The sequence below is a fragment of the Perissodus microlepis genome, chromosome 10 (genome assembly GCF_051167445.1).
Source record: "Perissodus microlepis isolate ML-2025 ecotype Zambia chromosome 10, ASM5116744v1, whole genome shotgun sequence".
Classification (NCBI taxonomy): domain Eukaryota; kingdom Metazoa; phylum Chordata; class Actinopteri; order Cichliformes; family Cichlidae; genus Perissodus; species Perissodus microlepis.
The window spans coordinates 18,661,308-18,675,533 of NC_140470.1; the positions used below are offsets into that span (position 1 = coordinate 18,661,308).

The following is a 14,226-nucleotide window of genomic DNA, read 5'->3' on the forward strand; positions in this document are numbered from 1 at the left end:
GAAAAGAATGATACCAAACAAGGCAAGGGGGAAAAAATAAAATGAAACAATCTGAGGGTGAAATACAAACGTAAACTCAAAAGGAGTCAAAAATGGCCAGTTGTATTTCAGACCTCAGTGGGTTAATCCAACACATGATGAAAAATTAGGTTTAAATTTTTGTTCATGACAGTGCAGATTTCTGACATTTTGTATGAGGGGCCGTACAAGCCAAAATTCATTCTTTCATTCTCACACACAGACATTCTTCTTTCACACACATATACTTTCACTCTCACATAGTTTTATTTTAATTTTTATATTTAGATATTTTTATTCTCATGTTTACACATATTTAACACACAACATTGCAATATTGTGCTCTCTTATACATGTATTTTAATGTACATATTTACAAATTTTCACTCTAACATACATGCATTCCTACATTTTGCTCTCATTTACATGCATTCAATATGCATTTAATCTCACAAATAATATATGTATGTAAGAAGAGAATGCATACATATCTGAAGAAAATATATGTATGCAAGAGAATAATGTATGTGAACGAAAGAGTTTAATGGAAACGAAAGGCTGGGTGTCTATACCGCTGTGATTGGCTGAGAAGCACGCGCGGGTCACTTTCAAGTGTCTGACAGCATGGAGGGGGGAGAAGAAACTCGAGTTCTTCAGCAAGCTATCGGGGTGTTAAGAAATATTTTATCATCTCCTGAAACGGTCACATCGTTGTCCTCGTCACTTGATCGAGATGGGACGGGCTCAACTGCACCCAGTGTTACCCACAGCACGGTGAAAAGTGAGATGAGGGAACTTTTTAGACCAGCTAACACCCGGGTAGCTTCAACAAGCCAAGTAGCTACACGGAGTTCGACTGGAGTGGGGCAGTCTTTTATGACGTTATTTTTGTGCCACTATTCTGAGCGCATGTAAAAAAAAATTTGAGCGCACGTAAAAAAAAAAAGTTTTCAGGTGTAAGTGTTGCATTTTGAGGAGAAATTTATTTTGAGCGAAGAAAAGCTGAATTTGAGTGAACAAAATTCATTGCTGCGTGCAAAAAATGTATTTCAGTGTTTGCTATTATCCATACACACACACAATAGCAGCCCCTCTCGCTCAGTTTTTGTATTTGCGCTCGCTCGCAATGTGTTGCTCGCGCTCTCAACATTTCTGCCTGTGCGCGCTCAACTCTTTGTGTACGCCGTTATATTTGTGCCACAAAACCAGCCAATCACAGACTTGGATGCAAAAATATCTGATTGGCTGTTCTGGTCTCCAATCAGCTCGAAATGATGGAATGCAATATCCCAGAATCCATTTCGTCCAAAACTCAAACGAGGAAGTGGCGGAGGAACATAGAGTGGCAGAGTTTGAAATATTACTCTTTCTGGGTCACAAAATAAACTTTTAAGATATTTTCATGCGAGAATGGTGCTGTGTAAACTTCAAATATCTGCTTGATTCATCAAGATATCACACATTACCATCTTAATCTTTTGTAAAGGTTAAGTAAAGTCTTCAAGGTGTACTTTTGCAAAGCACTCATTCTTACATGAACAAATGATAACAGTGAGTGTCCAAAAAATTCTAGTTGGCTTATTTGCTTTTCAAAAGAAAAAGAAAATCCTTTCTCTAGCTCCAAGTGTAAGTAATGGTTAGTAGTATGTTTGCTACTGCTATACAAATCATCCAGCTCCCATGCAGGTCTAGTTGTAGTCTTCTCCTGCAGCTCTCCTGAGCTCACTTTGGTCTAGTTGTACATGGAGATGTTGCTCCACTGAAACAGAGGAAAGGGTAGCTAATAAATTTATTATTCAAGTGACTGTGTACTGCACATTAATAAGAATGTATTACAGTGGCCATTTCATATATACTCAGGTGTTGATCTTTATTTTTTTAAACATAATTCTAACTTTACAAATGTTGCATATTGTAGCTACACTGAAACGTACTTTCAAAGTAAAAGGCAGACACAAGATGATTTAATACACATAATATTAAAAACTATTAATAATGAAAGATTAAAGGGCATTTAGTGACTTGCCTCATCCCAGGTCAAGCGCATTGTTCCATCAGAGGATTTGTCCTTGAAAATGTCTGTGAGGAAAAACACAGTCAATGCAAAATAAACTTAATCACATTTTTAAATTGATAAATTCAACAGATTTATTTCTTGATGTGATGTACTTGGTGGTTGCTGTCTCTCTTACTTGACATCTTATCCAGTCGCAACATGAGAGTGATGAAATCCTCCAACGTGGTGACAGAGAAGCGTGAATACCGAAACATCATCAGCCTCACCGTTCTGTCATTCACATTCAGACCTGGTAATGATATGAGGACAAAGTGATGACGAGTACTGCAGTTATAACATGAACACAATTCTGAACTAAAATGCAAAAACAACTAGTGTTACCTGCAGCCTCAACTGCTTTCTGGAGCTCGAGGTCAGTCAGGGATCCACTTTGATTAAGATCAGATTGATGGAAGAGTTTCTGCAGAAAAAAAAAATTACCTGACATTTAGGAAAAAGGAGCACTTTCAAAGTAACATTTATTTTTTTTAAGTACATGTCAGACACTGAACTTAAAAAAATATCAGTGTCTGAGGGAAATACAGCTCTAAAAGTTAGAGGAATTATTTGAAATATGTCCTGCATTTGCTGTTTTACCTTGTATTCTTGAATCTTGTTCCAAAGAATCAAAAATTCAGTAAAAGACATTGTCATCCTTTGGTCAAGCTGCGTACATTAAGGAAATCACAGACGAACAGTGTTGGGAAGGTTACTTTTAAAATGTATTCCATTACAGAATACATGCCCCAAAATGTATTCTGTAACATATTCCGTTACGTTACTCGATGAGAGTAACGTATTCTGAATACTTTGGATTACTTAACATATTATCATGCTGTTTACAACTACGTGAATGTACTATTGCTGTGATTTATTACTATTACTGAAGGTCCGCGGCTCCGAACCGTAGTAAAGGGACCTCTGGCTAATACGTTGGGTTCGTGTCGGGCTCGTAGCCGAAAAATAGCTTTACTTTGTTGTCTGGGTCAAGTTTGCTTGCGAGAGACAAAGAGAGGCGTTGAAAGGCTGCTCCAACGGAACTTATTATTTCGGAGGAAAACACGAACACTGCGTACAGTCGAGTCTTAATAGCTTACTTACAACTGGGCTTGTCAGACACTCTTCTTGGCTGCAGTGGTTATTATTATATTTACATGCTTCCAGCTCCCGTTTCTGCTCGATGACAGCTCGTACTTTTCCTTTTTCTCCCTCCTCGCTCACAGACACATCACTGGTATGGCAGTCCATTCTCCCTGCAGCACGGACTACACTGCCCATCAGGCTGCATGCTTTAGAGCTATACCTGTAGCATTCTCCCTATTAGCTTAGCACAACAACAACAACAAAAAGGCGCTCACTCTCTCACCCAGGAAACACGCAGAGAGAGAGTGTCACCCTGTAACCATGGCAACCGTAACGCTGCCGCCTGGAACAACAGAACACAGCTGTCAAACAAAACCCAAACAGTCCTGACCCGCCACAATATGGAACAGGGAAGTACCGCCATGTAATCCATTTATTTCAACAAAGTAACTGTATTCTAAATACCACCTTTTTAAACGGTGACTGTAACGGAATACAGTTACTCATATTCTGTATTTTAAATACGTGACAGCGGTACATGTATTCCGTTACTCCCCAACACTGCAGACGAAACTGTGCTATTCCTAATCAGACTGTTACTGAAAGTCAGCTTTGGTCAGTTTGGGTGTGGTAGAACAAAACAAGAGCAGGAATATACTTCAGTATTTGAGGATACGTCCACCAAGGCAATCATACTCCTGCAGGTATCCAAACCAAAGCCATACAACGTTCCTATTGATGGTAGACAAAACCGTTTTTAGTCTTGTTTATTACAAAATGAGGTAGCATTTTAAATATTCTGAAAGCACAAATGATCATCTTACCATGAGGGAACCTGCCATTCAGGAGTTTCTGGAGTTGTCCAGCCAGCAGCTCACCATTCTAGAACACAGAAGCAACTAAAACTGTTCAGTGCAGACTAAAAAAAAATGAAAAGGACAAACAGCAATCATTAAAAAATATACAGCTGACCTGATTTGCATACAGGTTAAACAAGGAAATAAGGTTGGCGTCCTTATCTGTGGTCTCCTTTTTGGGCTTGTCTCGGATCTTAAAGAAAACAAAACATATTAGATGATAACTTGAAGTGTATTAAGTACGTTACAGTATGCACAGCAACCTCTTATTTTATACCTGAGGAAGAATCAATTCCTCCTCTTCATCACCTCCAGTGTGGGAGCTGGATACAGCAGAAAGTGTGTAAAAAGGTGAGACTTATGTGTCTTGCAACACTTTTTAAAATGCTGCTGGGAAAGCATGTGTTCAAATAAGCTTTTTGTCATTCTTTGGGAATAAAGTCTCTCATGGGTCTTTACCTGATCTCAACATCAGCCTTGGTGTAGACAGTAAGAACAAAATCGGCAGTCATGTTGGGTTTCATGGTGGACGGGATGACCACATACTCTCCAGGTTCCAGACTGTGTAGTTCGGTCAGATCGCTGTTGAAGCTGTAAAAATTGGGTGTCTTCAGGGGGTTGTTACCATCAAAAAAAGAGGACAATAGGTGTCCTTGCGGGGTCTGGAAGCAATATGAAAGTTGTTAAGTGCAATGAAATTGTTTCCTGACCACCGGCTTGTCTTGTTCAAGTTATTTAAATGTGGAATTTTCTTTTAGTTGGAGTTTGCTATTTGTTTGCTTACCCCTGGTGGAATCTGTTGAATGTGAAAATGGGAAAAAAGGATGTCAAACAGTTTTCAAATCACTCAAAAGGGCATGTCTATAACAATGACGAGAAAACGTTTTTATTATTAATAACATTATTAAGCATTTTGTAATAATTTGCTGTTATTTTATATTTCATTCACAATGCATACCTTATAGATGGTAAGTCCAATGGGGTAGAATCGTCTCTGTCTGCGTTGCCCCTGCTGAGGTTTCTGCATCAGGGAGAGCAAGACGTTTTTGTCTTCTGGCTCTTCCTTGTCTATAACACTCACCTGGATGCGATACTGAGGGTTTGTTGCAAAGGTGGCTACAGAGAAAGGGAAACAAAAATGGAAATTACAGTTTCAGAGAGAGTGTGGTGTCTTGATCCATGCTCGATCATCCAGGTAAGAAAATCCCAAAAAGTTGAATCTGTTTATCTGGACGTAGAAAATGCTACGTCCAGAAACAGTACATCACACAGTGACTTCCTCAGAGGAGATGGTGTGGTGGTTCTTGTGTTTGCAAAGACACATATATAAAAACCATAGTATTTGCACATTAAGGAAAAAGAATGAACAGGCCTCACAGTTGTTCACGCCGCCACCTGCAGATCTCCCTGCTACCCAGCTGCCATCGTAAGTCATGCATTTCCACTGACATTTAAGGTCACCGTCTATGAAGTTAGGGTTCTCACAGCAGATGGATACATAGCTGAAATAGTAACAGACGTCCTCCAGTTGCATCCTGAGAGACACAGATGAGTAGAAGAAAAGAGATAAAAACAAAAAGGGTAGAGGAATGTTAAACATCACTGAGATAAATATTGCTGTATGTGCCAATGGTTTGGAGCATTTTATGACTACAGCAGTAGGAACAGTAGTAACCTGTCTGCAACAATAAAATGTTTGCTAGGTTTTTTTTTTTATATTATCAGGCCTTTTATTAAGGCCCTGTGAAGTTTTTAACCAATACAGTTCTTTGGAGAAACATTTTAAAGAGGAAGGACGAACACGAGGTATGCTCCACTGTACGATATTCAGGGAGATTAATCAAGAATCGCTAAAGCTGAAAACTGAAGCCATTGCACAAGTTCCATAGTCGCAGTTCCTACAGTGTATTTATGCTAAGCTGGGTGACTGAACTTGACATCTCTACCTGGTTTCAGATGTTGGGGCCTTTTTTGAGCATCTTTAAGTCAATTATTTGATAAATAACATGATTGCTTGGTGGTTAATAAAGTCCCGATCAAAAGTTTAAGACCACTTGAAAAATGGCAAAAAAAAAAAATCATATTTTGCATGGTTTGATCTTAACAAGCAGAGCTTCACCATGCAACAAGAAGAAATGAGAGTGAGACAAAACATTTTTGAGCATACAATTTATGAAAACAACGCTTAAACTGAAACAGGCTTCACTTGGAACCTTGTTAAGATCCAACCATGCATAATAGGATTTTTTTTGCCATTTTTCAAGTGGTCTTAAACGTTTGCTTGGGATATTGGAAAACAAATAGGTGAAGCCACCACCTTTAATATGCAATCTGTCGTATTAAAACGCTAAGAAACCTAGCAATAAGCAAATGCAAGCCAACAAACAAATAATGAAGCAGAACAGTTTTCAAATACAAGCTTTACAAATGTTTTATGGTAAATGGCCTGTATTTGTATAGCGCTTTACACATTCAGTCATCCACCCATTCACACACACACACTGGTGATGGCAAGCTACATTGTAGCCACAGCTGCCCTGGGGCGCACTGACAGAGGCGAGGCTGCCGGACACTGGCGCCACCGGGGCCCTCTGACCACCACCAGTAGGCAACGGGTGAAGTGCCTTGCCCAAGGACACAACGGCTGAGACTGTCGGAGCCGGGGTTTCGAACCGGCAACCTTCTGATTACATTGATCACCCCGCAATCAAAATGCTGTTACAAATGTTTTATGGGGGTCATACGGCTGTAATGACTTTCTGATGTAGCAGCAGTGTTGGGGAGTAACGGAATACATGTACCGCCGTTACGTATTTAAAATACAAACTATGAGTAACTGTATTCCGTTACAGTTACCGTTTAAAAAGGTGGTATTTAGAATACAGTTACTTTGTTGAAATAAATGGATTACACAGCGGTACTTTCCTGTTTCATATTGTGGCGGGTCAGGACTGTTTGGGTTTTGTTTGACAGTAGTTCCAGGCGGCAGCGTTGCGGTTGCCATGGTTACAGGGTGACGCTCTTGCTCTGCGCGTTTCCTGGGTGAGAGAGCGCCTTTTTGTTGTTGTTGTTGTGCTAAGCTAATAGGCAGAATGCAGAATGTGGCATCATGGGCAGTGTAGTACGTGCTGCAGGGAGAATGGACTGCCATACTCGTTATGTGTCTGTGAGCGCGAGGTGGGAGAAAAAGGGGAGTCGAAAAGTACGAGTTGTCATCGAGCAAAAACGGGAGCTGGAAGCATGTAAATATAATAATAACCACTGCAGCCAAGAAGAGTGCCTGACAAGCCCAGTTGTAAGTAAGCTATTAAGACGCGACTGTACGCTTTGTTCGTGTTTTCCTCCGAAACAGTAAGTTCTGTTGCAGCAGCCTTTCAACGCCTCTCTCTGTCACTCGCAAGCAGAGTTGACCCACACAACAAAGTAAAGCTATTTTTCGGCTACAAGCCCAACACGGAACCCGACGTATTAGCCAGAGGTCCCTTTACCTCCAGTAATAGTAATAAATCACACAGCAATAGTACATTCACGTAGTTGTAAAATGCATGATAATATGTTAAGTAATCCAAAGTATTCAGAATACGTTACTCTCGTTGAGTAATGTAACGGAATACGTTACAGAATACATTTTAGGGCATGTATTCTGTATTCTGTAATGGAATACATTTTCAAAGTAACCTTCCCAACACTGTGTAGCAGTATGTGTTGATGAGAAAAACTTTAAACAAGACTGTGTTACAATAACTCTTCCTGTGGTACTTTTATTAGCTAACATACCAGAACTCTCCGTCCTCGCGGTTGAAACATTTTTTCCGATCTTCTGTCCTCACTTTGTACCACAAATCTGACCTGAACAACAAAAGGAAATTAGTTCAGTACTTTCAAACATATTCTTTTCTTAAAAGTAATATATAATTGTGAAAGCTTAATCCATTTTTTCATTTCTGTAAAATGCAAACAAATGTGTGAGTACTTGTCGCTCCACTTTCCATTCCACTCCTGTTTGCCCCAGGGGTTGATGAGTCGCACCAGCCTTACTTTGGAGCTGTATAACTCCACCTTCAGATGAAATTTTTCACTGAAGTCAGAAAACATTTGCTGCAATTAAGTTCTTTCAGCTCTTTTGCAAGTTACCTCAGTGACAGCTGTGACAGAATAAGCGTGAGCATCCACCAGTCCAGTGTGAGAAACAGTGTTGACCAAAGCATCCTGGAAAAGGAGGGGAACAAGTTCAAATAGATCAAATGAAGGCTAAATGTTCATCCAGGAAAGTTGTTCTTACCCCTTTTGGGAAAGTCCCACAGCAAATCAGTGATTGACACTGAATAGCTCTCTTGAGCGTGAGCCACAGCTCGGCATCATGGCCTGCTGAGAGGGCCTCCCTGAGTTTGTAAGTCATGGTCACCCCTCCAGTGAAGTCTTTGAAGGATTCTGATGGTGACCCCCAATGCATGTCTGCATATGAACCACAAATTCTGAAGGAGCCAAAAGAGAAAAACGTGTGTCTTTATCTGGTGTTTGTGCCGCACATGTGTGTGTGTATGTGAGAGAGAGAAGAATGGTTTTTACTTGGCATATGCCTTCTCCAGCAGTGGAACCCAGAACTCATTTCCACATGTGCTATGTGCTAACAACAACTGCTTGTTGATTGTTGGCAGATAATCATCAATGATAATATCTACCCACTTTCCAAACCTCCAGAACTGAAACAGATGCAAGATAATAAAACTATTGTATTTTATAATGTAGCTCCACTGTGAAAGCAATATATCATCAGGCTTGTTAGTTATTAATTCTTTACCCTGAAGTGAAATATTCCTGCGTAATTCTTGAAGGACTGGTCCAAAGGCACAACTTGTGCCAACAGTTTTTTTTTAAACGTCAGTGCTGATATTGCAGAAAGAAACCAGCAGTTACCTGTTAAAAGAAGACAAGTAATAGTTTTATCAGATGTGCCACATTTAATTTTTGTCGTCTTTAGTTATAACTAAGACATTTTTGCGTACCCACAAGGCCTTGCCCGAAGTCAAATCGTGAGGCTCCATCAATACAGAAAGCGGGCTCATCATTGATTTTTTGTAATTTCAAAATATCCTAGAGGAGACAGTGAAGAAGAATCATTTGTTTAACACTTCAAATTGGCCAAAGGAAACCTGTACTGTATTACACACATACACAAAAAAGATAAATACATTTACTTCAGGAAGAAAAAAATTGTATATAATACTATATGATGATTTGACAATAAGCACTTCAAAGTATTTGATAAGAAGTATTTTACTGCCGGTCGAAGCCATTCCACGTCGTTCTCCTGCGAAGTGCTCAGATCAGGCAGGTCACCCAAAGAACCACTGTTAGGTGGGAAGGTGTTGTCCACAAACAGTCGCCCGCTGCGGAGGCAGTCAGCTTTTATCTGAGCAAAATCTTGATTTTTGAACTTGGCAGGGTTGGAGGGGCTTCCCTCGCTGCCATCTTGGTAACGCAAGTTAATGACAGACGTGCAAGTTCCAGTTTCAGCCATGATGAGCAAAGGCTTCAGACAGACTCTGACGCAAGAGAAAAATTAACTGAAAGACTTTTAAGCTAAAACTTTGCATGCAGAAGCTTGTGTAGAGATGACCAGAGGTTTTTACCTGTGCACGGCAGCAACAGACAGCTGCTTCCTCACAAGAGAAGGCTCTTTGAGTTGGCAAATATGGCATGTTCAGCTCACAGCCTCTTTCTTATAATCACACACCCTTACATAAGTCTGGAGTCCCACCCACCCCTAAAATTGTAGGAAAGCCATATGACAGATTACTGAGACGCTAAGCTTGAAAAAAAAAAAAAAAAACGACAACAAAAAAACAAAAAAGAGTTTTCTGGGGGAAAGATTGACCTGTCATAACACCTGAAATTTACACTGCCTCATATCAAACCTAGTAAATTTCTACAAATCGTGTTTCTTCTTCAAGTTTCTTCTTCTTCGAGGAGTGAAAAGGGAATACATTTTTTTTAAATTACTACCGTTTCCATAATATTTCCCCCTCTGCAATAAATGGCTTGAATGTGTATAGCTTTATTTAACGGTATAAAAAAGTCGATTGTTAATTTATCTTCAGCTTTGATAAATCAGTAAATCATAGTAAACCCTGGCTGAGTTTATCATGTCTTTTAAACACTGCAATTTGAAACCTCACTCAAATCACTTCTAAATTATAGGTCATGAGTTACAAATATTATGAAATAGAATAAAAGTACATAAGATGTTTGTGTCATGATAACGATAGTGAATCGTTTGGACAAGTTTGGGTTTGAGGTATTTTTCCACATTTTGACTAACTGCAGGAAATTCCCATCAATAAGAAGAACAAATTACTGTTCATAATATTATTCAGACATCATTAATTAGGGGGTGGACACGTCAATGGTAATATCTACAAATGAGCTGGTGCCTATGTTGGTGTTTTTATGAGTTTTACAGGAAATCTGTGGGTCAGTATGGGTGCTTCCTCGCAAACACTGAAATAACTTTAATGACACTTACGTTTATTTAAAGCTGTATATGTATTATTATACATGCTAATTATAGTTACTTAGCGAGGGAGTTCAGAAGGTCACCTTCAAATAAAGTTGTCCTTCACATGTTGAATGTCATTCAGCTTTAGTAATGTGTCCCACACAGGCACAACCTTTGTGTCCCATTTTGTTTGCTGGGGCCTGGTTAAGCTACAGAAAGACGTTGTCACCATCCTTTTTTTTTTTTTTTAACCTTTTTTTTCTTAAACATACAGGTGACCTAAACGTTTTCCCTGCTGTATGACTCCAGACAAAGGTGTTATCACATAAACCCTGAAGCATGGATCCAGACGTTGTGAAAACTTGCTGCAGGAACGATCCTCTGCCAGCAAGTCCAGACAGTGCAACAGTTTCCTCCAGGCCATATCACGTCTTCTCTGTGCACTTCCATGTCAGTAGGACTGTCAGTAGAGCTTTTTCACAGCAGGTATATTAACAGTAATTACTGCAATAATAGCGAGCAGTTATTATTATATTTAAGTATTATATGGTGCCTTTTGCCTTGCTGGTTCTAACTTCTTATTTATTAATGGAGACACTTGCAGCCATCACACAAGTTAACCCTTTCATGCATGAATTATGATAACTTCAATAAGATTTTTTTTTTTTTTAAAGAAGTTTTCAAAGAGTTTTTTAAATATCCACTACAACATACATTTTGACTTATGGCAGGGTATGGAGTGACACATCAGTGTCCAGTGTAGTGGTTTATGTGCAAGTATACCATCAACACTGACACAAATACAAGAAAACAGCCTTTGACTGGCTGTCCACTGTAGTGACTGCTATGCTGCTGCAGTGCATTTTTGTTTGTGTTTGCTTTTCATTTCAAACATATTGAATATAAATATATATATACAAATGAATGACTGAATGTAACCTTTGATTTCTCATAACACGCTCTACTTTACTAAGTATAAAGCTACGTTTAGAACAAGCACATTTAACTCATTATTATATTCAACATTCTTAGACTTTCTGTTGGGTGATTTTTTGTTCTAGTTTTGCGGTGCTTTAGGTGGATCATATCCTAAAAGTCTTTTTCCACATTTAATATTTCATTTTAAATTTCTTAAAGCTTAAAGCTATGTGGGTTGTTTTTTTTTTATTATATGTGGTTAGTTAAATGATCAGTGTTTACAGACATCATGTGTCTGTTTTTGTTCATTTGGGTTTCTTTGAGCTGTTAGTACATGTCTCTTAATTATCTTATGTTCTCCTTCTGTTTAGCTGACCTCTTTTACTCTTAAAAGAACTGAAAATGTTTTCATCCACCTTTACAAGCTTGCACATGTTTTTTGCCTGCAGGCCTGCAACAGCTTCAACATCTGCACTGCACTCATGGTTGCACTTAAACTTTGCTTTGACAAAGGTTTCTGTGCAAGTCAGTCATTTTTTGGGTGTCAGTCAGACATGGCCAAACATTTCTCTTCACGCAACGGGGAAGTGGATGTTATTAGTTAGTTGATTGAGTTACATATTTTATGCTACATTTTTGTATCATTACAAAAATAGTAAATAATGAACAGTTGTGAGACAAAATTGAATGTAGTAAATGTCAGGGGAGTAACATCAAGGACATGATAAACAAAACCAAAAGGGAGAATTTTTAAAATGCGGGTTATCTTCTCTAATCTAGGAAATAATCCAGCCGAGACTAGGAGTGATGGAACGTGAGAAGAAAGTATTTTCCTTACAGTTGGGGTGAAGGGAGCGCCATTTGTCGCAAAGACCAAAGTCGCTCATGTACTATTTGATTATTATGCTGTTTTGATTATTTGTGGACTGTCAATTGCATTGAGTTCCTGCTGTATTCAGCCTACGCATTTCTTCATTTACTCTGAAGTTGCGGTCGCCCCCAAGAACAAGTGCGCAATCCAGGTGTTCAGAGAGTACACACAAAAAAAAACCATGGAGGAATGAGGGTGGGAAATACATTTCAAATTAACTGCCCCTTGTACAACAAACTTTATTTTCAATTTTCCAGTTCTTATAAATTGATAAGTAGCATTGTATTAAACTGTAAGTAGGTTTTATGTCATTGAACAAAATATGCAAAGCTTTTTGGGATCAAACACAAGTATACAAACAAATTCCAGCAGAATTTCAAATGATTGATCTAAATGTAAAGTCCATGTGCTGCATAGTGAGTACTTTAAAAATCTGTCCTTGTTGTGCAAAGGTGAGCTTATGATAAACCTGACTGTATTTCAAAATAAGTACTTACAAGGACCAGTTCAGCGTGTCTTCAGATGGATCTCAACCAGCTCACTTTGAGACACCTGAACAAAGTTTGAAACTGTGAGACACTTGAACTGATCAATTCAATTCTTCACAAATTTATTCTCACTTTGTGTTCAGAAAACCAATGATCAACACTGAACAATGTCTAATCCTAACCCTCGGCCTAAACCTAACTGTTACGTGCCAAGAGATGTGGCTTTGCTTTTGTGTTCTTTTTACCTTCCAAGTGTCAAGCCCCCACCTATTGGCCAGTTCAAAGTTGATTGGCATGTGTCTATTGGCTGGTCTGTGCACAGTTGGCCAATCACTCTCCTGGGATCACTACAAATGAGCAGCTCCCTGGCCAGCTGGTGGTTGCTGGCTTCTGCTTTATAACAAACCTTTGTGTGAAGGCTTCTTTGTCTTTGGTTCACCCCAGCGCAAAGCGTCTTGAAGCTTCATTTGCTCTAGTAGGACATCTACTGGACGTAAAAATATTAGTTGGCATGGATTTGAAGAGTGTGGCATTTTGCACACAGCCTGTAAATGTCAACAACAAAAGGAGTGTGTAAAACATCTATATTGTAGTGATGGCAGTACACTGTGTATATTTATACTGGCAGTATGGAAAATGATTATTTGGAAATGCTTAAAATGGAAATGATCATTTACTGTGAGGTGAGGTGAGGTTGGGGTGTGGACAGTGGTTGTGCTTTTGTAACGTTGAGGTATGGACAGCTACACACTGAGGCTTTGAGCCTCAGTCCTGCCCACATTTTATTCTGTAAAAACTAAATTTTCACTGCTTTTATGACCTTTTTAGTGGGGAGAACATAGCTAGGATTTAATGATTTAACAAATCTTTTAAATCCTTTGTCCTCCACAATGCTAAATGGCTGGGAGTCCTCAATCACCATGCTAACCAGGTTTTCATCTATTTGAGATTGTTCTCCTGAGGAAAGACAACAAAAACAAAGCACAAATATAAATATTTAATAAATGACAAATTAAAAAGGCATGAACATTTTTTTTGTATTGAAAAAATATCGAACCGTGACACCAAAGTATCGAACCGAACCGTGAATTTTGTGTATCGTTGCACCCCTAATAGGTAGGCCTTTTGTTTTGCATTTTTGTTTTAGTTAGGTCCTGGAAGCTATCGACCTCTTTTCGTTTTATTAATTTCTTTGATTTGGCTCAACCGCCCAGTCCTCCTCCCCCACCTTTTTCTTTTGTTAAGTTTGACTATTAAGGCAAGCAACCAATAAATCCTGCCTGATTCTTAACTGTCCTGTTGTCCTCCTCCGTCATTGATTGTGGTTGTCCAGTGTTGCTGTCTCCTTCCTACCTATGCCTCCACCATGGTGGGGGGGACGTAACACTAACTATAACCAAATTGTAACCCTGACAATAAAACCACATTTTGACTCT

General features: G+C 39.1%; 1 protein-coding gene across 1 annotated transcript; it reads right to left on the reverse strand.

Moving 5' to 3' along the window:
- Window positions 1-297: 297 nt before the first annotated feature.
- Window positions 298-9,695, reverse strand: LOC146379262 (calpain-1 catalytic subunit-like). The gene is made up of 22 exons (XM_084940466.1): window positions 9,648-9,695; window positions 9,296-9,560; window positions 9,021-9,108; window positions 8,816-8,931; window positions 8,584-8,717; window positions 8,297-8,489; window positions 8,149-8,223; window positions 7,988-8,073; window positions 7,792-7,863; window positions 5,392-5,549; window positions 4,973-5,130; window positions 4,799-4,810; window positions 4,474-4,676; window positions 4,292-4,337; window positions 4,130-4,207; window positions 3,982-4,039; window positions 3,834-3,889; window positions 2,672-2,740; window positions 2,417-2,495; window positions 2,211-2,324; window positions 2,045-2,097; window positions 298-1,777 (listed from the first exon to the last, which is right to left on the reverse strand). Exons 2-22 carry the CDS (start codon window positions 9,533-9,535, stop codon window positions 1,751-1,753), a joined length of 2,115 nt encoding a protein of 704 aa, XP_084796592.1. The 5' UTR covers window positions 9,536-9,560; window positions 9,648-9,695; the 3' UTR covers window positions 298-1,750.
- Window positions 9,696-14,226: the final 4,531 nt, after the last annotated feature.

What these genes read in the sequence shown, in the direction of transcription:
- LOC146379262 (XM_084940466.1), bottom strand. Translation starts at nt 9,535, where the DNA reads ATGGCTGAAACTGGAACTTGCACGTCTGTCATTAACTTGCGTTACCAA. An exon ending in CTGTCACAGCTGTCACTGAG is followed by an intron (nt 8,074 to 8,148) that starts GTAACTTGCAAA and finishes TTTCATCTGAAG; the next exon opens with GTGGAGTTATACAGCTCCAA. An exon ending in TGCGCTTGACCTGGGATGAG is followed by an intron (nt 1,778 to 2,044) that starts GCAAGTCACTAA and finishes CCTCTGTTTCAG; the next exon opens with TGGAGCAACATCTCCATGTA.